General features: G+C 37.4%; 1 protein-coding gene across 1 annotated transcript in view; it reads left to right on the forward strand.

Moving 5' to 3' along the window:
• The window catches only part of pde4dip (phosphodiesterase 4D interacting protein), a 93258-nt gene that overhangs the window by 10445 nt on the left and 57169 nt on the right, over positions 1-25644 (forward strand). Inside the window, 1 exon segment of the mRNA XM_052098309.1 lies at positions 189-256. Coding sequence (XP_051954269.1) covers positions 189-256 — 68 coding nt within the window.

Raw genomic sequence — 25644 nt, forward strand, 5'->3', positions numbered from 1 at the left:
CTCATTCATTGAATATTTTCACCATTACTGAATATCACATCTAGCCTGTGAAAATGGTCTTGACGTAAGTTTTGGGGCTTGTGATATTTCTTTAATATAAAACTGTTGATTAGTGGCCTTTATTAAACTTTATTAAGTTTATGTTAAAAGTTTTGTTAAAAGTTTAACTTTAGGTTATATTTTAACAGATTCCTCCAGTGAGGACACAGAAAAGAGCTCTGTACTGCAGACACATACCCTCAGAGAGTTTGAGCAGGTAGGTGCTTGCTTCTGTTTCCCTGAAATGAGCTTTTGCATTCTGCTGCTAGTCTGTGAAAAACATTTATCAAGACTCTGAGCACTGTTCATTGGTTTGAGAATGTGGATCTTTGGTGCTTACTTACAAAAACAGTAATCCAGTAAACCAATGGAGAGCCAACTTTCAACCCAAAAATGAAAATTCTCTCATGATTTACTCACCCTCTTGGCATCCCAGATGTGTATGACTTTCTTCTGCAGAACACAAAGGAAGATTTCAGTTCTGTAGGTCCTCACAATGCAAGTGAAAGAGTGCCAAAATTGTGAAGCTCCAAAATCCACATAAAGGGAGCATAAAAGTGGTTAAATCCTTGTGTTCAGACACAATATTATAAGCGTGGGTTAGAAACAGATTAATATTTTAAGTAATTTGTGTATCATAGATTCTCCTCCCTACCCATTAGGGTGCTATATGCACGAAGAATGGGAATCATCAAAGACAGAAGAAGGAGAAATTTAAAGTGAAGAAAAAAAGGATTTAGATATTGATCTGTTTCTCACCCACACCTATCATATCGCTTTGTTGCCATTATATGGAATTTGGAGCTTAAAAATGTTGGCACCTATTCACTTGCATTGTGTGGACCTACAGAGCTGAGATATTCTTCTAAAAATCTTGATTTGAGTTCAGCTGATGAAAGTCGTGAACATCTGGGATTGCATAAGGGTGAGAAAATTATGAGAGAATTTTCATTTTTGGGTGAACTATCCCTTTAAACACAGATCCAAATACTATTACTTTGTTGTCCACAAATGGTTTGAGTAATCAGAACCATCCTCTGATTGCTCAGCTAATAGTTGAGTGTGCCAGTTCTGACATGTTAATATGCTCACATGTTGTCTCGTGTCATTCTGGCATGGCAACATTTTGAACAACATCACTATTGACATGTTCTTTCAGTCTGTTGTCTGCTCTAATCAGATTTATTCTTGCTGTTGTTCAGTAAACACACTGTCAAGTTTCCCAACGGCTATGTGTGTACGCACACAATCGAGTACAATTTCATATGTTTTTTGTCGCTTTTTTATTTGATTTCCATAAAACACACTCTGTAGCAGAGTACGATCTGGAATGTCTGCTGTACACACGTTGCTGTGGTCAATCTGTATGTGAAAGGCTTTCTGGGAAGAAAGCCAACCTATTATGCCTGTGATATAACTTCAGTCTTGCTACCTTCAATTACGAGAGGCCTCTGTGAAAGACTGCTGTTTTTTCTTCTTGTGAAGAGTTCAGATGTGTACAGTATGTGTGTTGGGTTTTGTAAAGATCACTTTGAGAAGCAAAAGAGAAAGATCTTGAGACGGTAGACATATTATCATTAGACTTTATAAAAAGGGTCTTCAGGTCAAGAACCACTTGGTGTATCAAACTGAGGTTTTGTATTTTAGGCCTGGTCTATGATAAGTATATACATATAGTACCATGTTGATCTATTTGAATATTTTGTTTGAAGGCTTACACTGCATAGCCATTAAATTCATTATTATTGATGCCTTTGATCATTGCGATTTAACTTATTTAACCAAACTTTGGCTTCTTTAGTGTTGGTTGCAGTTAACTTAATATTATATATTTGTTTAATGCATATTTTCACTTTCTTACACAAAAATTGTTTGAGATCAAACAATTGGCAGACCCCCTACAATACTACAGAGGACCCCTTGTTTAAAGACCCCTGCTGTATAACAAAGATTAAAGTTAAATCTGAAGTTTGCTTAATGATTTAGCCCAGTGGCGGCTGCTGGTCTTTCAAAGAGGGGAAGCTCATTTTCGGCCTACATTATAAACTTATTTACCCTATTTTTTGCACTAAATCAATCTTAGGTGTTGATCTGCCCTGCTGTTTAATTCAAATTTTTTCCTCATAAGGAAGACTTTCAAATGGCTTTGCCAAAATCAGGTCGACAATATTAGCACCGTCTGCCATCGTGCGCAGTTTCACCCGTACGACGCTAGCCTAGCCTACTGTATGAATGAATGAATGAACGAACGAACGAACGAACGCTCTAAAACAAAATATATTAAACTTGGTAAAACTGAAACAAGGAATGTGGTGTATAATTGTGTGAAATGTATTATGCAAATTGACTAGCAATTTCAGCCAAACAAATATAAAGAAATAGGTTGCAGCAGTTTGTCTTTCGACTACACTTGAGAAATCCGCGATGGGACTGAGCGCGAAATAGCTTCAGTGACTTCTTATAGTACAGATTCAGCTGTCAATCAAAAGGAGATGCAGTCTTTCGGCAGATCCTCCAATCATCACGCTGAAGCCCGGAGTCCGGGCCAGCCCACTCCTCATTCACTCCCAGAGACGCTGAGCGTCCGTGGGCGGGACATAATCGCAGCATTTATCCAATGACCGTCTATTTTCGGAGCACTGAAAAAAACTGTTCAGAGCAGCCCCATTGAAGTCAATGGACGCTCGGCTTCAACAGGGAAATGCACTGATGCTACGGGAATGTATGAGAAGTAAATCGAGTCAGCCGACCTGCTATATCTAATGTAGCTGATTCTGAACGAACTCGTCTTCGAGATGAACGTGTTCTAACGCATTTTTAGTCAATAAATTGTTTACACAATAGTACATATTTGACCATTATTTTTTTGACATTTTAGGGGAAGCTGAGCTTCCCTTGCAGTCTTAAAGAAATCCCCACTGATTTAGCCATTGTTTTCTAAGTGGCCCATTTAATTCACATCTTATTTTCTCAGACATTTATGTTCATCTTAATTTCCATGAATCAGCATATTAGCTTCCACAACAGGAATCTCATCTCATTATCCTCTTAATTGTTGCAATTGTTATGACCGTTATAGGGTTTTTCTTATCAGTGGTTAATTTTGGCTGTACTTGTATGCTTTCAGTGTTGTGTATCTTTTCGCCACAGATTAAATGATTGTACTTTTGAACTCAACCTGTATTCCACAGAACTGTCAGTTTGAAAAGCTGATCCATTCCGCACTCACTCAATGAAATATAATGTGTAACTGTCAAACAACTATTAAAAAAGGTGAATGAGTTAAAAGTAAGAAAAAAATCAAAACACACTTCTTCAGAAAGCCCCATTTGCTGCATTTGAGAAATTGAAAGCATATGGCTGCCTGTGACGTGATTCATACTGACCTCAAATGCACTTACATTGTTATGAAAATTATTTTTTTGTGTAATTTGAGCTATTAAAACCTCAGGACAAATTACAATTACTTGTCAGTTATTTTGCCCTTTTTTTGAAGACTTGATTGTGGAGATTTTACAGGCTCTGTCAAGACAAGATTGTTGTGTCCCATTGTTGCCTAGCCCTCTGTGTACATCCGTTGTGGCCTGGCCCTCTATGTACCTTTCAGCGACCAGTCACCAAAATTCAGAAGCAAACAGAAAACAAGAGCCAGTGATGCCTTTCGGGAGCTTGTGAGCTCATTCTCTGCTGCACTCTTTCATTTAGTTTTTTCATTCCGATAGAAAATAGGTCAACATTTTCTGCATGAAGAGCAACTCATGCCTTGAATGCCTTGATACCTGCTTTTTTGCTCCCCATGTCTGATTCATGTCACAGAGGCAAATTCACTGAAGGTCTAATTGCTATTTCTTACTGAAACGCCCCCAGCGAATTGGAATCAAACAAACAGGAAGCGACTGACAGACACCTAACAGGGAAAAATCCACAACGAACTGGTACCAGACAGAGCACAAAGGGAGATTAAAAAGGAAGAGAAATCAGGAGGGAAACGAGGAAGGCAGGTGAAACTAATAAACTAATAATCAAACAGGTAACAAGGCGAACAAGAGGGCGGGGTTATCACTAAAGACAAGACAGACGAATGCACAAGGAAATGAGAAAATACAAAACAAGTGCATTTGCATACCATAAGAAAAAACAAGTGTCTGGACTCAGCCACAGAGTAAATAAACCAAACCAGCTGAAGTGGCTGAATCCACACACAAGACATAAAACAGACGTGGAACACTTACATGTCAGGGCTCTGCCACAAAGGGCAGAACCCTGACAATTCTAGGCACAGTAATGCATTTTACCTCTTGTTTATGTTAATTAAATGGTTAAATTGATGTATTAAACCTGAAAGAATGCCACACAGTGAATCAGCCATTACAACAACACAGACAGCATGTACAAAAAAAAGGACCCCATTTTAAGTGAATTCTCCCTAGAATATGTTAGTTGTTGGATGGACCCCGCTGTCCAAAACAGAGCAGTCCCTACTGCAGATATTTGGAGCAAAGCTCTGTTTTCCAAGGCAGTTGTGGTTGAGTGAATCTTTGGAGCCAAGCGGATGGGTGTGCCAGCAGAACCATGATGGATATCTTAGACCCATGGCTCATATCTGTTCAGTAAGAAAGGGTATAACGGCGTACATGTGGCCTTTCTGTGGAACCTCTCCTAAGCTATACATATGGAATTGGAAAGCTATCTTTAGATTTTTTCTCTCTCTCCTCTCAGTCACTGTCTCTCTCTCATCTCACTTATATTCATCTGGATTGTCAGGTTGTTATTCTCTGACATGAGAGTGATACTTGATACAGTTACTCTAAATTACTTTCATTTTAAATATAGAGAGCCTGGGAGGATATGGGGAGAGAGAAGGTTAGTCATTGGTTCTGAAACTTGTGTGGGAGGTATTCTGTGTGTGTGTGGGTGGGGGGTGGGGGAGGCTGCAAGCCTCATGTCTGTCTAGCACTACTGCCCTCTACTGGTTTGTTTCACTATAATGAATATGGTTCACCCTCTGACCCCTTTTCTTTGTTTCTCCCCACTGATCAGCACTATCAAACATTAAGTTAGAGAGCAGGGCCAGACTGCTTAATTCGAGCCAGATCTTTTTAGTGAATCAGTGGTTCACATCAGAGCAACAGAGCTGAGTAAATTATGAAGTCATGGTTGGTAATAATAATGTATGTTGGATCTAATCTGTGCCATGCATTGTGTCTTGTGTTTCTTTTACTACTGCTGACGTCCTACCACTATATACCACAGATCACCCCATATGTTGTTTAGTCTGGTTAGGTATAGTATAGTATTGATACTAAATTTGGAGTAGTCAATACCAATAACATTGAAATTTGTTTATAATATTCTCTATGCCAGTTGCAATACCACCGCAATATTCAACAGCAACTAATATGCTATTTAACACTTTTCTTCATGAAATCTGACATTTTATTTAAAAAATATTAATACATTAATTGAAAACACTTGTTGCAAGAATCCTTTGTTTTATTTCAGTCAGGTATATATTGCTAAAATATAAAATTTTCAAAGTAAATATTAAGTAAACATTTAATAATAAAGAACAAAGTATTAAATTAATAGCAGTGAGAGGTTTTCAGTTTTTGTCAATATTGTCAATTCGTTATTAATAACAAAATATGTAATTAAATAGGTTATTAGGCTAATGCACAAATGTTATATTTAGATTATTTTTACATTTCAGATATATTTTTGCACAACACATTTGAGCATCTATAGTATAGTATAGTATCATAATTTTTTTTTATAGTGACTTTTAAGAAAATGGTACTTCAGACATCCCTTATATAATAATCCTGATGCATAGACAATGACTTCATTGGTCACCAGATGCTACAAAGTAATTAGAATCCCTGCAGGAAAAAGCTTTTTCAGAGAATCAATGTTATAAATGTTTGATGTAGCCTGAGGTCTGGCTGATGGATCAGGTTTCAAACTTTCTACTGTGAAAGCAGGTCCATTCCAAGCCATATGCACATTGTTCACTGATAGTATTGTGTATAGAAGTAGTATGTGCACATCCAAACATTAAGGCAGGTGCGTGATCAAAATTTGACAAAAAAACAAAAAGTGTTCTCATGTAATATAGAAAAACAATGTTTCAACCACTTGGGACTTTGTCAGGCAGTAAAAAACATCAGGTATCGAAGGCCTATATACATATATCTGGCAGTGGATGTGGGCTGCAAACAATTATCCAATGTACAAAAAGTTAATTATCCTAAACAATCAGTGACCTACAATATAGATCATACAACACCGCCAATAATACCAATTCTAAAAAAATATCACAGCATCAAAAATGCAATACAAAGGCAAATGAAACTTAACAATTAACATTATAGATTCAAGACATTCAAGCAAATTAAGTATAAACCAGTAACATAAACAAGCGAAAATGATATTGTGTGTGATCAAGTATCGTGTGTGCATATAGGCATATAAGGCTGTGCATTTTAAATACATAAGCCATCTGCATTTCTATATTTTACTATTCCCCATGGCCATATGGGACCAATTACAAACAAAATATCCTGGGAGGAAAAAAACAGAATAGCTATATTTTTATGAATTACTTCAGCACTGGTAGACCTAATGCCGCAATTATTGTACAATAAAGCAAAGACATTTAATGAGGTCAAAGAACCAGTAAAGCAAACAATACTCTGTAAATCTTAAAATTTGCTGGCCAAATTGCACTGCAGGGCTGGATAAAAAACAAATGAAGAAACAGATTTAATGAGACCTCGGATGATGAATGAATTGCAGCCGGATTCCTGAATAACAGAATGATTGGCCAAATGTTTCTTCCCTATTCAAAAGGTTCTTAAAACATCTAGCAAGCTGTTTTTTATTAAATGTAACCTGTCTTTTGTGCATGCTGTACTCGTATATAAATGCAATGAATCACTCTGTAAATAGGAATGAGTGCTGTAGGCCAACCTGTTACACAAATCTCTGTGCTCTGACCCTTACAGCAGCAATAGCACAAGAACTTTGAATAGAAGGCATTTTAAGTATTTTCTTTTATTTCACCCGTGTTTCTGTATGTACAGATTAGGGATGTGCGGAATGACTAATTTCACTGATGTTTAAACACATTTCTTTGGAGTCGACTAGTCTTAAAAGAAATCAATTTTCAGAAAACAATCGGAAAAATTGTTTATGCGACACATTTAAAATACTTAGGCTAATCTATTCCAAATCCGAAGCTAAATTCTGCTGAAAAGGGGCATTTATCTGTAACGTGCTTGCCTTGCATTATCATCAATGTAACCTACATTAAAAATAGAACATGACACATTTAACATGACACCTTTAGCGAATACAGTTATTTATTTTTTTAAACAATTGAATGAATAGTGTAGGGCCAATAGTGCAAACCTAATAGACTGTTCTAAATGGAATTCACCAATAATTAACAGGTAAGCCAAATCTATGAGAGAGAGATAAAATGCACTGAAAAGTTCTGTAAAACTGTGGCTCTTTGGCACTATCAAACATTGCTGTTTGTTTGAGCATCCAAACAAGCCCAACACAGCAACATTAGCCCAACCAATTGCGTGAGTTTGGGCTGAGACTATCTGTTTTTAGAGGTGGGAGAATAACAAATATATTCTATTGGAATTGATGTGCGCAGCAGACAGATGTTTCATATACAGTACTAAAACCAAATGCACTCTACAGAACTGATCGCAGACTGGATGTATCAACCACACGACCATCGGAACCAACTGAAATTATGATCCCGAAATTCATTCACAAACTCAAGCACATAGTAACAGGAGAGTTTCTTTTTTGATAACATGCGAACAAGCTATTTGAAAGACAGGCTTGCATCCGTTATGGCACTGACCTTCCAGAAAGGGAAAAAACAGCTGATGAAATAATGATGATAAAGCGGTACGGGAGACATGGTTGATATTTTTATTAAATTTGTATTGTTTGTCCCCTGCTTACCAATGACTTTCTCTGCTCTTGCACTCTCTATTTCTTTGGCTGTTGCTCATTGCTGGTCTCTCGCTCATCGAAACAATGTGCAAATGAGATTCTTGAATGATTTCTTAAGCAGCAATCCCGATATTTGTGTCACTTCACTATCACCTGTGGTGTGGAAAGAAGCTGATATCTGCACTCTCAAAGAAACAGATTTCTCATGTAGCCATCATGGACCAACAAACAGATTGTTGTGGTTCTAGTTATAGGCTAGGGATTGATTAGTTAAAAATAAATAATTTAATGCTATTTAATCCTGATTCATACCTCTATCTGTTTGTCTATCCAATTGAAGATGGGAGTATTCTGAATCCTTTTTGAAAACATATATTTTGCAATTCTGTTTGGTAATGGTAGAGGTACACTTCACTCTTTAAAGGGTTGGTTCACCCAAAAATGAAAATTCCCTCATCATTTACTCAACCTCATGCCATCCCAGATGTGTATGATGTTCTTTCTTTTGCAGAACACAAACAAACATTTTTAGAAGAATATCTCAGCTCTGTAGGTCTATACAATGTAAGTGCCAAAGAATGGGTGCCAAAATGTTCAAGCTCCAAAATCCAAATAAGGGCAACGTAAAAGTACTCCAGATGACTCTGGTGGTTACATATCTTCTGATATTTGTGGGTGAGAAACAGATAAATATTCAAGACTTTTTCCCTTCACTTTTAATTTCTCCTTATTTTGGCGATTCACATCCTTCGTGCAAATCGCCCCCTACTGGGCAGGGAGGAGAATATGTGATAAAAATCACTTAAATATTTATCTGTTTCTCACCCACATTTATCGTATCGCTTCTGAAGATATGGATTTAACCACTGGAGTGTTATGGATTACATTCTTTGTTGCCTTTATGTGGATTTAGGTGCATCAAAATTTTGACACCCATTCATTGTATGGACCTCTAAAAATCTTCATTTTTTGTTCTGCAGAAGAAAGGAAGTCATACACATCTGGGATGTCAGGAGGGTGAGTAAATCATGAGAGAATTTAGATTTTTGGGTGAACTAACCCTCTAAATCTATCGCTACTATATGCTCTATCGACAGCATTGATTACCACAGAAAATGATATTGTCTCGTTCCTTCTCAGTTTATAAAATGAACAAAATAGAAGGTGCATAGTTCACATTTATTCTCAATGCATTTCTGTAAACACGTTTTCCATTCTTTTTGACAAACTGAGAGACAAGTTGAAATTATCTTCTGTGGTAACCAACATCACGCCACAACTAGTGCTAACAGTGCAGAAGAGATATTTAACCCAGAATATTCCTTTAAATTTGCATAAAAGCTCATGCCTCTTCAATCAGTTCTTGATGAACAGTTTGCTTCTCTGATTCATGAGTCCACATTTTTATAAAAAGAAAGTGAGAACTCTGCGATCCAAATATGTGTGCTGCACCCTGCACACTGGCCCCTGTGCACTTTGCCGTTACATTTCTCCTATTATGCTGAAACATAAAACTGCAGCTTCAGAGCATTGCATGTGTACTGTTTGTTTTTCTGTGCCTGTTAATGATCTCATCCCACCTAACATTTAGCTTGTTATCTATGGACTCATTGTTGAATTAGATGGAGCAGAATTGGGCTCTTACTTTTTATATGAATGTTTAATCCTTGTTTCTCCTTCAGATGTTTAGCTGTTGGACTCTTCAAACAGCACTGTTTTGTTCCAGTCTTTCGTGGTTTGCCTCTTCATTCCATGTTCTATTTTGTTGGCCCACTCAGATTCTGCAGTTAATGCTGTTATATATTCTGACATCTTGCCAATACTCCAATGTTCTTTAGTTTCTCTGTCTGTGCTGTGGTTGCGCTCTTGCGTGGTAATTTGGAATGGTAATAATACTAATTTCACTGGGGGCACTCTTACCTGAGGGAAACTTAAAGGCTGTGACATCATATTCTAAGATCTCTGTCCAGTTTTGACAAGCGCAGGCCTGCGTGTTTTCAGGCCGTAATCCGATTTTGAAAATATACCTTACGTCTGATTTAATGAGCTAACTTGAGTGCCCCATACCCCCTGTCAAAATATCCTAACTGCCTATGAAATACAAGAGTTGAACCATCAAACCCTTGTTAAAGCACTCAGAGCTCAGTGGATGATGCTGTGCAGCTGAAGCACAGGCCATTATGCGTTCTGGCTTGTTCTGTTGAAACGATGGGTCTAAGAGGCCTGGGAGGACTGAATAACAGTGTTTGTAAATACCACTCCAATTATCGGTAATGCATCACTAATAGGAACCAGATGAATGTTTATTTAATTTGTCAAAAAGGAAAAATTAAGAAGAGCAAGGCTCTCCGCTTTAGACAAAGTCATGGAGCTCATGGAGCTCTCTGATGCCAGCATGTTTGTGTTATATTTGTTGATTTTTTTGAAGGCCATAATCAAACATCTAGCCATTCAGGAAATGCCGGGGGTGGACTTATACTCTTTCTAATTGGATTTGATACTATTTTTTCCACGTTTCTTAAATTAAGTATTTAACTGAGATGCAATAATCAGATCAAGATTTTTAATTTCAGAAAAAATAGAAGAAAACATTTATGGTTTTAACTACTTAAATCCAAAGCCAGTAAGATAAGTAGTCTAATACCATGTTTTAATGTAGGAAAATGATTGCCTTAAGCTTAAAAATTAACAAGGATCTTAGCCGCATCCCTTTTCATTTGCACTGCACATTGGACCGTTTTTGGGATTTGTGTACAGACCATGGAACAAACTTGAATGTAGCTTAGCAATGTAAATACTTCTTATAAACAGTGTTTTTCAGTTTTGCTAGATAGCCAGCTGGAGAGATTCTATCTCTACTACAGTATCATAATGGGTTGCATTGCACATCCCTGGTTTAAAACAAGCCTTTTATTTTTGTGGTGAAAGCCAGAAGCACTTGGCTGAATGTGTTGACTGCTGGTCCTCATAAATAAGAGAGAGAAACCACAAAATATTCAGATGTCAGGCTCTTCTCTTGTGCTGTTGAGTGCACAGTGTTTGACAGTGGAGCCCTCATTGCACTGTAATTATATGTAATGGTATATGGTTAGGATTTTTGAAATATAACCATCATTCTGTGCAATTTATTTGTGTTTATTTTTTTTTGTTATCTTTTGCGAATGTATTTATGTTCATTTAGCATATTTAGCATACTAGAGGTCATATAGGTCTTTCTAATCATCCTGTTCTCTATATAGATCTTATGTAGTCAGGATATAATAGGTTAGTGCATTAACTTCGGCCCTAAAGGGAGGTCTGAGCGTGCGTATTGCCATTCACTCAAATTTAAATAGACAGCATGCTGGTACATGCACATTCACAAACACAGATTCATGTACCCAAGCAATTTTTCAATTTCCAAATGTGGTGCTGTTTTTTGTCAGTGTCCTTAGAGTGTACTTAAAACCGTGTGTTCTGAAGGTTTAAGAAATTACAAGCACTGTGTATTTGTGCAGTTTAACCTATTTTACCCTCATGCTCTATTGAGATTGACCTTAATGTCTTTATGTTTGGGATCACAGAAACCCAAATTATTTATGCATAAAAATAATAAAAGTAATTTCAAAATTGTATGTCTTTTCAAATTCTTTCATGTTCCTCTGACTCAAAGCCCCTTTGTCAGCTTTTAATTACGTTTTTAACCCTTTGTTATATCACATTTTCTATTCAAAAATGTGATTACTGTACAGTATAGTAACGTTGCTTCTGTTAGGGATCAATTTGACCTCAGAAAAAAACAATTGTAGAAAAATACAACAAATGCAAATAACTGGAGTGAACTGCTACAGTGTATACACTCAAAACGCTAGCACATAAAGCATCTTTGTTTCTGGGGTCTCTGAGATCCCAAAAATAATAAATGATAATTTTCCACTCTGTTTCTGGCCCTATGTCTGAAACACTCGGTCTCCTATAAACTTCAAAGTAAACACCGTCTGTTCAGATTGGCTAACATCTTGCAGCCCCTCAAATTCAGCCATATTTGAAACTCAATCTGAAGAGAATAAACAAGCTCCCCACAACATTATAAAACTAATTTCATGGTTTACACATAACGCACTTCCAGCACATTGCATCTTAATATATTAAAATGTTACCTCAAACACATCAGCACCATAACTATCAAACAGTCATGACATATTATTCAAGATTTGCAGTTAAGTCCAAGTGTTTTTAACTCCCCCATTCTTCTTCAATAACAGTTATTTTGCATCACTTGAATTGTATTTTGACTGGTTCACAAGCAGTCCACGCTGATATTTGCACATACACAGTCCTTAGCATGGTGAAACATGACACTCACACAAAGGTGTACTGATCGCCAGAAACGCATGCAAACAGTCAAAGATGTCCAGCTAGTGTTTGCTTACATACTCCAACAAATAAAAATAGCGCAAGAACAGCAAGCAGAGCAGCTAAATGAAACTGAGTGGTATATCCTTTTCAGAAATGCAACCTGACACAGTGTCTTTAAATAGCGGCACGATAAACATGACAACGGTTAAAGATGTCTGTGTAATGCATGTTATTTGGACAAAAAAACTTCTAAGCAGTCCAGATGTGTCCCCTTTGGTGTTCAGAAATAGTTGGTCACATTAGGCCTGTCTCTCTCCTTCTCTGTTTATGTTATGAACTGAGCACCAGTGGGAGGGGCTGAGGGTGTGATGCCACATGTTGTGGGGTGTGTAAATACAATTGAGCAATGTCTCATGACATCACAAAGACAGTTTTTAAAACGAGACTTTTCAAACAGGTGGGAACTATAAATGCTCTTTTTAGACTGGGGAGGAAGTTTTGAGATATTAAATTTACAGTATGTTTTTATAATACAGTTACCTCTTATATGTCTAAATATCAAGAAAAATAGTATTTTCCATTTCATGACCCCTTTAAAGTCACTGTACTAGGGCTGCCCCCTAATAGTCAACCAAACTTTAGTTGATGAGAAGAGTCTTGGTCGACCAAGTTTTGATTGGTCGGTTGGACAGACATGATCGTTTACATGGCTGGGCCATGTGGTAATTAATTATGTCGGGCAGGAAATCCAAAGTGTGGAATCAATTCTAGAGGGTAAAGGATGACCCAAGAAGGTGACATGCAAAATCATTCATCGACCTCAAACATGGCTTATCATTTGAAACATGTACTGTAAGTAGCCCAACGTTAGCAACTTAGCATGGCTGCTTGGTGACTACAGAGAAGCCATGGAGACTTTGCCTACTGCAGATGCCAGACCCTGAGACAGCGGCCTCGCCCACTGGTGCTTCAAGGACAAGGAGTCGTCGCAAGCGGTGTAGGAGACGACAGAAACGCGGCAAGCACAGAGGTGTATGAGCTAGGCTAAATGCTAACCCCACCAGACCGGCTCTTCCAACACTCCTGCTCTCAAATGTATGCTCACTGGCCAATAAACTGGATGATATTTGACTCTGTTGATCTATATTATGTGAGATGAGGGATTGCTGTGTGTTCATTTTCAACTAAACGTGGCTAAACAACAACATCCCGGACTTTGCCATTCAGCTGCACGGTCTAAACTGCTACCGAGCAGACAGGGACACAACACTGTCTGGTAAGACTCGCAGAGGTGACCTGTGTGTGTATATTAACAAAGAATGGTGTAACAATGCTGTGATAGTCTCCAAACACTGTACATCACTGGTGGAGTTCATGTTTGTGAAATGTCGCCCTTTCTATCTACTGGGGGAGTTCACAGCCATTATCATTGTGGCTGTGTATATTCCCCCTTGTGTCTGTGCCAGGGATGCTCTTTGCGATCTGTACAGCTCTATCAGTGAACAACAAACAAACAACCCTGATGGCTTTTTCATTGTATCTGATGACTTCAACCATGTAAATTTAAAGACAGTCTTGCTGAAGTTCTATGTGAACTTTGCAACAAGGGTAAACAACACACTGGACTTGGTTTACACAACTGGAAAAAAATGCAACATGGCTGTCCCCTGCCCCCACCTCAGGTACTCAGATCAGATCACATCTCACTTCAATAGACACGTAACCTCTTGCTTCTATTCTTCTACAAGGACTGTTCCTTTTTTAAGAACTGTTTACAATTCTTATGTGCAATATTGTGAGGGTTTTCTTTCTCTCTCTCTCTCTCTCTCTCTCTCAGTTTATACACTCTGGACACTTTAACATCTTCGCTGCTACCCAGGCTCACCAGGGAAACACATATGTTTACATCTATATATATTTACTGTATATATTAAGTATTAATGTCCTCATGCCCTTAATGTCCTGTATTGTTTGCCCTGAATGTTTTCTTTGCACTGTTTGCAAATGTTTGCAATGTTGTTCTGAACTGTTGCATTATGTGTGTTAATTGTCGGTTAATTATCTGTAAAGTATATGTTGAAAATATATGTAAAGTAGATGTAAAGTATATAAGTTAGATAAGTCTATGTGTAATATGTTTATATATGTAGCACTGTGGTCCTGTGAGACACGACATTTAATTCCCTTGTATGTCTCTACATATAGCAGAATGACAATAAAGCTCACTTGACTTTACTTTATTATTTCTCTGTAATGTAGAACAGTGTTAACAATGTTACTTATAACATTCTTTCTCAGCCCTGGAACTCAAACCATTTTCTGATGCCCCCCACATAAGATATTTAAGTAATTAAATTAATATCATAAATGTGCAGCAACTAGTCAACTAATGGCTTAAACTAATGTTACTAGTCGACTAGGAAAATCTTTGATTGGGGACAGCCCTACCCTGTACTATTTGTTCCAAATGCTTGTCACCATTTCAAAGGTCTGTAATTTCTCTTATTAGGCAGTGAATCCACACGGACAGATGCTGGATGATTATAATGACCTGTGGTGGCCTGGTTGTTGGCTGGGCTTTTTACCCTCTACTTTGATTCAAAAGAAAGACTGCATTCTTTGTTTCTTAGTTGTGTTTGATTTGAAGCAACTTCCCCAATGGTAGTATACAACAAACCAAAGCAGATGTAGGCAGAAATACACAGCTAGATGAAGAAAGATATGTACAGAAAGACAAAGAATGTTCGAGGGAAATTTTGTTCCATGCCACACATGGACAAAAGAATCCATGACAATTGGCAGAGGTTTTCGGTGTTTGTTGAACTTGATCCTATAATTTAGTCTCACCATAAACACACTGAATTGAAAGCAGCTTTAGTCTTTAAAGTGTGATTGAGAAACCAGTGTTTTATTTTGCCTCTTTCAAACTGAATTCTGATGGTAACTATGAAATACTTTTGCTGAGGAGGTCTCTTTGCTGATGAGGTCTTTATGAATTGCTCTGGGAAAATGCCTAGCCAGGCCACCTGCAGCACAGATCACACAGTAGTCAATCTCCAACACGTTTTGTAGTACTTAATTTAGGAAAGTCAGTATAATCAGAGTAACTTGATTTGTTTTACAATTACTTTTACGTGTACATAAACATGAATGATTTTTCTTTCACTAAGTGATTTGTTCAATTCTGCTGTAGACATAAGAAGCTGACTGTTAAAGGGATAGTTCAGCTATTCCTTTAATGGTGTTCTTGATTCTCGTGTCTCAGAGCAGGCTTTGAGAGACCAAGTTTGAATATGCTGAAGCGTGAATGAGAATTGAAAGCTACGATGGAGGAATATATTTCTATTTCATAGTCTCTATGCAGGCTATTGCAAAATAGAGTGCCATATCTCTCCTTTAGAGTTGATAAAGTAGGGGACAGAAATATTAACGAGGCATCTTAGAGATCTACAACCAGTGACACACCAATTCTCCAATCAGATTTTGTAGTTCCCCATGCCATGTTACATTGACCACCTGCCAGGAAAAAAGTGCTAAGACGGTCCAGTCTGTGTATTCAACAAAAGTAGGTAGAAAGTTTTGCTGCTGAAATTGCTCAGTACTAACCAAAATTTGTATCACTGGCCCAAATGGTCGAAGCTGGAAGTGTTGTTGAACGTATCCAATGAAATGTCCACAGCATGGTATTAAAAGCGTATTGTATTTTTGGTTGTAAATGTTATACAGTCAACAGGAATGGATATTTTATTAACTCTAATGTCCTAACCCAAACCCTAAACCTAACTGTTATTGCAGTCAAAATGTAATCTTAGATGAAAATACAGCTTCCGAATCATGCTCACAATTGATCACCAACATGATTACTTCTTGGTTTCCACGAGACCAGAAACTGTGTCTGTTAACATGACGATTTCCTGTGTGATCATGTTAAATGCTCTATCCTCCCAATGATATGTACTTAAACACACTTTCTTTTATTCCTCTGTTCCCACTAGGGATATTTAGGTCATTTCTTGCACCTCTGAATGTGTTCTGAAAAGATGGAAGGAATTAAAGAATGAGAGACAGCACCATACCTTAGAGATTCCACCAGTGTAGTAACACCCTGGCAAGACGATCCATCTCTTTATGCCCTCTCTCTCATTCAGTCTCTCTTGTCAGAGAATTTTTGACTATGTGGCAATCAGAAATCCATCAAATCCTAGTTTACCTGCTGCCTTCATATTGTAATATTAGATTGAAAGAACAGAGTAGAGACTGAAGACAGTAATCACCCCTCCTGTTGGCTTGGTGTGATGAATTGATCCCTGTTTTGTTTTTCTGAAAGCTTGTGTTGTTGACTCAGCTGAAACTTACTTTAAAAACCGTTCTTCTCTCATTACTAAAAACATATGTGGAAATAATGAATCTTGTGTTATCAGAGTGTAACTTATATGCCGTCATATAAGGTATGATCTACGACATAGTCTTCTTCCTTTGAGCCATATCGGAGCAAGATAAAGATTGATGTGAATTTTATTTGAATGAAAGAAAGTAAGGAGCGAGTAAACAAATTAAAAGACAAGATCAAAGATAAAGAGTAAGATTAAGAAAAATAGTCCTCTTGTGCAGTTTGACACAATAATTTTGAAGCTGTCGTTGTACTGTACCCTTAAAACTGAAGCCCAATACTCTCATTGGGAGTATTAGTATGCTGAGTGGATGTGAGCTCAGCTTAGAGGGCCATCCGTCACACTCCATACCCAGGGACGTACACATTTCTCTGGGTGAAATTTCACAATCCTGCTAGGTCTGGGGAACTCCGGCAGGGGCGTCAGATCTTCAGCCAAGAAGGCTCTGGTCTGGTATTCGATGTCAACCTGAAAAGTAATTTGACTGTTAAAATGTTTGGCTTTGGATACTTAAATTGCACCAGGGTGTAATGTTGACTCTTTTTCATGCAGAAGTAGCAAAAAAGAATGCAGTTGAAAAACTGTGCTGGAAACCAACCTAGTTGCATTGAGAGTCAACATGAAATCAAAATGTTCTATTTACATTTTTAGTACAAGTTCCTAGTCTATTGTGAACAATTTATTGTTTTCAAAAGTTTTTGTAATATTTCAGCAAAATGTATTAACTTGCTCCGGATCTGAAACAACTTTGCAATAGGCCTAAACATCACTATACATATGTCCCTATTCAGTGCATCACATTATTATGCATGTTTCAAAGGTTCTATTTATTAAAAGTAAGTCAAACTGCAGAAGTAAAATGGGTTGTGAAAGCTGTATGATGTTGACTTTAACAGTATCTCAGTGCCTAATGTCTTTTGGATTGTTTCAACAAGCACTCCTGTTAAATCTATGTTGCATAGCTACACCAAACTTTGTGTTCTGGAGCTTTTGCTCTGTTGACACTTTTATTTTATGTGTCCTTTACATTTAATGTCATTAATTGACCATTACCCCCCAGGTCAGCTTTACCTCATAAATGATGCCTGTTTTGCTGATGAACTGCTAAAGCTTTTGCATGTGATCTTGCCTTCTTCACACAATCTCACTTTCCAATGTAGTCACCAATGTAGGTAACCAGGGTAGTGACTTTCTGTATAAAAGTGTTAGGGTGTTGAGTGTGTGTTTCACGTATGTGTGTCCTGTATATGGCTTTGATGTTTCTGTGTGCTTTAGCTTACATGCTAGACACGGTAGAGCTGGCACAGTCAATGGAAAAGCTCTCACCATGCCTCTGTATGATGTTGGCAAATGGACAGATGTTCTGCTGTACACATACCACTGGCACACCCCTGTGCCATCACATCTGCAAAAGATTTCCCAATGAAAGAGAGAGGGTGAGGAATGTGGGAAAAGGTGAATGGAAAAAAGAGAGGTTGAATGCAGGAAAGATGGAGAAAGAGAAAGAAAGGAAGTCTGTTGTGAACCAGAATCTAAAAGGATATTAAGATATATTTAAGAATTCTGGAGATATAAAACTCAGCAAAAAAATAGAAACGTCCCTTATTCAGTATTCTGTATTTTAAAGATAATTTTGTAAAAATCCAAATAACTTTACAGATCTTTATTATAAAGGGTTTAAACCAATTTTTCCATGCTTGATCAATGAACCATAAACAATTAATGAACCTGCACCTGTGGAACAGTTGTTAAAAAACTAACAGCTTACAGATGGTAGGCAATTAAGGTCACAGTTATAAATCTTAGGACAATAAAGAGACCTTTCTACTGACTCTGAAAAACACCAAAAGAAAGATGCTCAGGGTCCCTGCTCATCTGCATGAATGGGCATTAGGCATGCTGCATGGAGGCATGAGGACTGCAGATGTGGCAATGTCCGTACTGTGAGATGCCTAAGACAGCGCTACAGGGAGACAGGAAGGACAGCTGATCGTCCTCACAGTGGCAGAACACGTGTTACAACACCAGCACAGGATCAGTACATCCGAATATAACACCTGCGGGACAAGTACAGGATGGCAGCAACAACTGCCCGAGTTATACCAGGAACACACAATCCCTCCATCTGTGCTCAGACTGTCTGCAATAGGCTGAGAGAGGCTGGACTGAGGGCTTGTAGGCCTGTTGTAAGGCATGTCCTTACCAGACATCATCGGCAACAACATCTCCTATGGGCACAAACCCAACTTCGCTGGACAGGACTGGCAAAAAGTGCTCTTTACTGGAGAGTTGCGGCTATGTTTAAACAGGAGTGATGGTCGGACTTGCGTTTATCATTGAAGGAATGAGCGTTACACCGAGGCCTGTACTCTGGAGTGAGATCGATTTGGAGATGGAGGGTCCATCATGGTCTGGGGAGGTGTGTCACAGCATCATTGGACTGAGCGTGTTGTCATTGCAAGCAACTTTGGAAGCAACACTGTGTGTTACAGGGAAGACATCCTTCATACAGATATTTACATATGTTAAGTTTGCTGAAAATAAAAGCAGTTGAAAGTGAGAGGATGTTTCTTTTTTTGCTGAGTTTAGGTACTTTAACTTTGGAAAAGTAAAATGTAACAGTAAAATTTAAAATGTTTTTTAATGCAACAAGAGGTGGTGATTTCAATTACAAAATGTAACTAACACAATCACAAATTTCAGCTTGGGAATTTTCTGAAATTTGGTTGATTTGACATTGAATAACCCCACAGAAAAAATGTGAATCCCCATAAACAAAAGAAGAAAGTGAAAGAGGATATGTATAGTTAAAAAAGAAATATTGATCTGTTTCTCACCCACACTTCTCATAATGCATCTGAAGGTATGGATTTAACCACTGGAGTCATATGTATAAGTTTTATTCTGCCTTTATGTGGGGGCCCTGGGTACCACAGTGAGTATTGACACTGACTACCACCCCTGGAGTCACGAATTCGACTACAGGGCGTGCTGAGTGACTCCAGCCAGGTTTCCTAAGCATCCAAATTGGCCCGGTTGCTAGGGAGGGTACAGTTACATGGGGGAACCTCCTCGTGGTCATGAATTAGGGTTCTCGCTATCAATGGGGAACGTGGTAATTTGTGCGTAGATCACGGAAAATAGTATGAGCCTCCACATGCTGTGAGTCTCCGCGGTGTCATGTAGAGCGAGCCACGTGATAAGATGCTTGGATTGACTGTCTCTAAAGTTGAGGCAACTGAGACTTGTCCTCCACCACCCACACTGAGTTGAGTAACTGCGCCACCACGAGGACTTACCAAATAGTGGGAATTAGGCATTCATAAAATTTAAGAATATTAACTTTTGCTTCAACACGCTCTGATGTAGAATGTCAAATTTCAGAGAGGCGGGCCCAATTGTGCATTTGGAAATCCAATTTTCCCTGTTTTCCTGCTTTTATTTAAAACCCTGTTTTTCCAAACCCTTATAACACATATTGCACATTTCTATCCAGCAAACACAATTAGAGCTTTCTCTTGTGTGTAAGCATCCTGTTTTTACTGATATCAATTACATATTCATGAAAACAAAAGGCTTGAATTTAACCCAAAAGAGAAGGATCCTGATCTCCTCAATTTCCACCTCTCTTTTTTGTTTCCATGGCAACCAGCACAAGTATAATGTCCCATGGAATTGGCTCATGAATCTAGGCCTCCACAAGATCAGCTTCAGGAAACCCTCTGTAAGGCACAAAACATATGACAACAAAGGCCATGAGACTGACAAACTGTTGTAATGTGACTCAATACAACCATTACTTGAGACGACAGAGCGGCAGTCATAGAATCCAATGTTATTTGGCTGTGCACGGTCTCCATCCGTGTGTGCAGTGCCCATGACTGTTGATTTTCTGCTTGATTTATGTCTGTGTTAAATAGAGTGCAGACTCTGAGGTCCTGAGTTTCACACAAACACACAAGCCATGCTCTTCAGTCATAATTACACGATTGGACATTTTAAATAAACACAGATAGTCAAATAAAATTGACATTTTTATTGAACTGTAAAATTGTAGTTAAAATAATTTGTACTGGATTTATTTTGTATCAGATGAGAGACGTTGCCGACCTTCTGATTTTTTGATAGCACATCAGGCTGTTTAATATGTTTTTACAGCATATCTAAAAAAAATTCCTACTGAGCTCCAGGACCATATTGGCCGAGGGGTGCTTTCTTTTGCCTCTGTCCCATTTATCATCTAATAAATGAAATATTTCAGTACATGAAGGGTGGCAGATTCTGATTGATGCCTATTATTGTCCTATTTTTCTCTTTATGTTTATGTGTGTATTTGTATATAATCATAGCATATTTTCCCAGAGGAAAAAGATATTGCTCAGAGGATTATCTTTCATGGCTCAGGAGACTTAATAGAGTTCTCATTGAATGTTTCATTAACTGTGACCTAAAAATTCTTCTATTGAGTGCACTACATTACATTACGTTACAGCCCTTAAAATCCGTCAGTGCAATATTCCATAAAACTGGTTGGATTAGTGAAATAAAACCAGCATTTGTGACTCAGGAAGCAACTGCCTCCAATACAGGGCACCATAGCAACATTAAAACCGTCTACAGTAAATGCAAATGAGGGAGCCACAGAACTGTTTATAAAACATTCCTGCACTGAAACAAGAACGAGCTCTGGCTTCAGTAACTAGATGTGCTTCATTACAATATCCATGCTTTGTTATTTAGTTGTTCTGGTGTATTGAGATAAGATTGCAATCATAGCAAGAAGAATTTGATTAATGAAGCTTGGATTTGAAATGGATACCTGGCATATATCATACTATTTCATGCCTGTCTTGTAGGACCTGCTTGCTGAGATCGCTGTTGGTTGCTATTTTGTCTTTATGCATAGCCTAGTTAATATTATGTATAAAGACAAAGTATATAGTTAATATTATGATTAATTACTCCAAGTGACTCCAAGCCATTCTTATTTTCTAACCAAAACTCCATATGGATCAGTTTGTCTTGCAGCATATTGTGGCTGACAAATCCTTTGATTTGCATTTGTTTTTAAGGCATATGTAATTGTATAAAAGGCTAATGTTCTGCTCTAGGTTCCTTATGGAATTTGAAAGTTTTTTTTAGATTAGCAGTTTTCGATTTATGAGTTGAATAAGGTCTGTGGTTAACAATAGGAGATTTTCATGTTTTGTTCTACAACATAATTTACACACATTCATACAACAAACATTAGTTGGAAACCGGTGTATTCTTCAAAAACTTAAGTTGCAAGAAGCTGCCTTATGAGGACTACAACTACCATAAGGATGTGAACTTGTGTTCTTGACTAATCTGATATCCGTTTTAGTCCTAATGTAGTTTCTTGTTAGGAACTTAAAAATCATACAGTTTAAGAATTCAATTCAGTTCAATTACAAAATGTATTGTCTATCCCACAGGGATAGAACTTTTTCTTTGAACTAATAAAACAATACATTACATTAAAAATACATAATTTACATATACTAAAACCACCAAGGCAACAGTACAATATGAACAGTTAAAAAATATCACTGGTATCGGTAACAATTACTGAAAGTTTGGTACAGTGACAACACTATGCCTGTGTGTACAATTCTGAAAGAGGTGCTTGCTGTGTGCCTATTATCTTATTTGCCTGATTTGTAATCCTTGAAAGCCTGTTTTTACATTAAACTGAAAGGGAATTAAACCAGGATGAAATATTGAAGGTGAGCACTGATTCAACAAGTGATTTGTACACAACTGTTAAAAAGTCTTTGCAGATATTAAAACTCTGCAGCCTTTGAAGAACAATGCCTTTTATTTGAAGGCATTGTTGAGCCTTTTTAAAAACAGTCTCTGCATGCTTGGCAAATGTGAGGTGGGGACTGATCTCTGTGCCAAGGTCCACCTGCTCAACAACCTCTCCCTTAAGCTCGATTGGTTTAAAAAGTGGGTGACCATTATCAGCACCACAGCACAGTTATTTTGTTTTGCTGATATTTATCTCCAAGGAGCTTTCCTCAGTCCAGGCTGTGTAAAAAGTTAACATAATTGTTCAATGTCTATCCTTCACACACCCCACCAGTGGTCATATCGTTTGCATGTTTTATGAGTGGCAGATTGTTGCTGTTGCAGGTAATTTTGTTGGTTTAAATGGAAAAGAGGACTGGAGATAAATCGGCCCTGTGGGAGTCCAAAATTGTATTCCATCAGGCCCCGGTGCCTTGCGGGTCTTGACATGAGTCAAAACATTTGCCAGAGTTCCTTCTTGAACTTTTATGTGAGGAAAAGCTAGAGGGTTCAGAGGGGTCTAGTGGACCTAAGTCCTAAGTCTGTATTATTAAAACATGCATAAAATGTGTGCAAAACTGGAAGGATCAGAGCAATGAATTCTAAGTGACTTCTGGTTTATTCCCACAAAAAGAATATGTCCCAATCTGTAGCTTCAAAACAGCCTTTTAATGATTCTATAGATTAAGAATCCCATACCTGAATGTTTCTTATTTGTACTTTTTCGGTTTTCAGCTTTTGTCTGTATGAGGGTAGAAGTAAAACAACATTATGGTCAGATCGACAAAGTGGTGGGCATACCTTGGAGATGTAGGTGCATGGTATGTTTCCAAAACATAAATACAATGTCTTATCCAGCCAGAATTCACATTTGAGGTATGATATGATTGTGTTTTAGAGCAAAATGTTTATGTTGTAGAGCAAAATGTGAACTCGTGGATCGAAAATGCAAATTTTCTTCTGGGTTTTAGAACTACAATTTGAACTGCTCCGTACCAAAGAAGTACTGAGCAAATGGTCTATCAGTAAGCCATGTCAGCTTTGATGGTGAATAGAGAATGTGTGTATGTACCTCAGTATGGCACACAGAAGATTCATGTCTTTGGTCTCCTCATGCCAGAACTGTATCCCTCATACAGTGACAGAAAGACAGTGTCCAGACGTCAATGTGTCTCTTTACAAGCCTGTCAAAACGCCCATTTTCCTCCCACAACGGAAAACCTCAGACCTCCAGAACTCAAGGTTTCCTCGCTGACAGACAGAGCAGCACAGTCAACTTGCGATAAGGCACTGAGAGCAAACACTGGGGAAATCACATTCACAGAAGTATGGCATTTATGTAATCAAGTTTCACTACCTATAGCTGTAAAAATGTGTTGGTAGGGCTAATGAAATTAATATAGCACATTATATTATGCATATATTACAAGAACGATGCACCTTTTGGTAGAGGTAAACCAAAATGTACTTAAACCAAACATTGAAATGTATTCAAATTACAGTAATATAGATGTAGACTTGACTGCATCTAAAATTATTAACATGGCACAGTTTGACTAGATGTACAGAATTTGACATCAACAACAACAAATATATGGGAAGTGTTTTCTACTCCCTTTTAAAGTTGATAAGCATTATTTATTTTGCTATCATACATATGTGTATGGTCATATGCATTTTATTATGTGCATTTAGCATTATTTTTTCTCTGATGTCTACAACCCAATCAGTACAGACCTGCAACCCATTTTTGGATTGTGACCCAGCACCAGACCCACAGCAAACGCTGCACTAAATGTCCTATCTTTGTCAAAGCCTTTAATTTTCATTTAGAATTAGACATACTTATACACTTCGAAGTTCATTCATTCACTATAAGGTTTATTTCTCAATTATTTTTGCACACATACAGTTTTCCCTTTGTAGTGAAATCAGCCATGATTGATGACACAATTATTTCACTGATTCCTATTATTTGCCTAAATATGTCATACATAGACAGAAACACAATGTAGTATTTTTTTAAGGTTCAATTGTGAATCACAGGAATAGATAGTGGCACTCAAATCAGCGATGCTTAGTCTTCATTTAGATCTGTCTTTATTCCTTCTTTGTAATAGGCAGGGTTGGGAGGGTTACAGAATACATGCATAAAATGTAATTTGTAATGTATTCCGTTAGATTACTCAAGGTCAGTATCATATTCTAAATACTTTGGATTACTTCTTCAGCACTGAAGAATTTCACTGATTTGTTTCACTTGTTTTGACTATAAAAACTCAGTAAGACAAAATACACATGTTAAAAATACATTCTCTGAAAAACCAAAATATCTTATGCAGTGTTGTTTCTAAAACAAGAAAAATAAAATGTATCTTTTTTTAAGGAATTTTAGATATTTTTACAGGAAAACAATACAAAAACTAGAAAAAAAAGTTCGTCGAGACAAACTTTAAGTTGGCTTGTGAAAGTTTGGACCAGAAAGTTTGAAGAAGTTTAAAGTAGTTTGAAGTTTAAAGTAGTTTGAAGTTTAAAGTAGTTTGAAGTTTAAATTAGTTTGTAGTTTAAATTAGTTTGAAGTATAAATTAGTTTGAAGTTTAAATTAGTTTAAATTAGTTTATAGTTTAAAGTAGTTTATAGTTTAAATTAGTTTAAATTAGTTTAAAGTAGTTTAAAGTTTAACTTAGTTGCTAGATAGATAGATAGATAGACAGACACTCAGATAGATAGAGAGATAGATAGATATATATTTACCCTCAGATAGATAGATAGATCGATAGATAGACATTGACCCTCAGATAGATAGATAGACAACAGACAGACAGAGAGACAGATAGATAGATAGATAGATAGATAGATAGATAGATAGATATTGACCCTCAGATAGATAGATTGATTGATTGATTGATCCTTGCTACCCTGAGTCCCATGAACAAAGCCAGAAGTCTTTATGTTGTTCTGTTGCAGAGATATGTGATTTGTTAATCGGTTGCTAGGGTAACCCCATATGGTTGCTAGGCAGTTACCATAGTGATACTTATCAAGTCTTCTTGCCATCCTGATTGAAATAAATCAACCCAGAAGTCT

This window comes from Xyrauchen texanus, chromosome 30 (assembly GCF_025860055.1).
Source record: "Xyrauchen texanus isolate HMW12.3.18 chromosome 30, RBS_HiC_50CHRs, whole genome shotgun sequence".
Classification (NCBI taxonomy): domain Eukaryota; kingdom Metazoa; phylum Chordata; class Actinopteri; order Cypriniformes; family Catostomidae; genus Xyrauchen; species Xyrauchen texanus.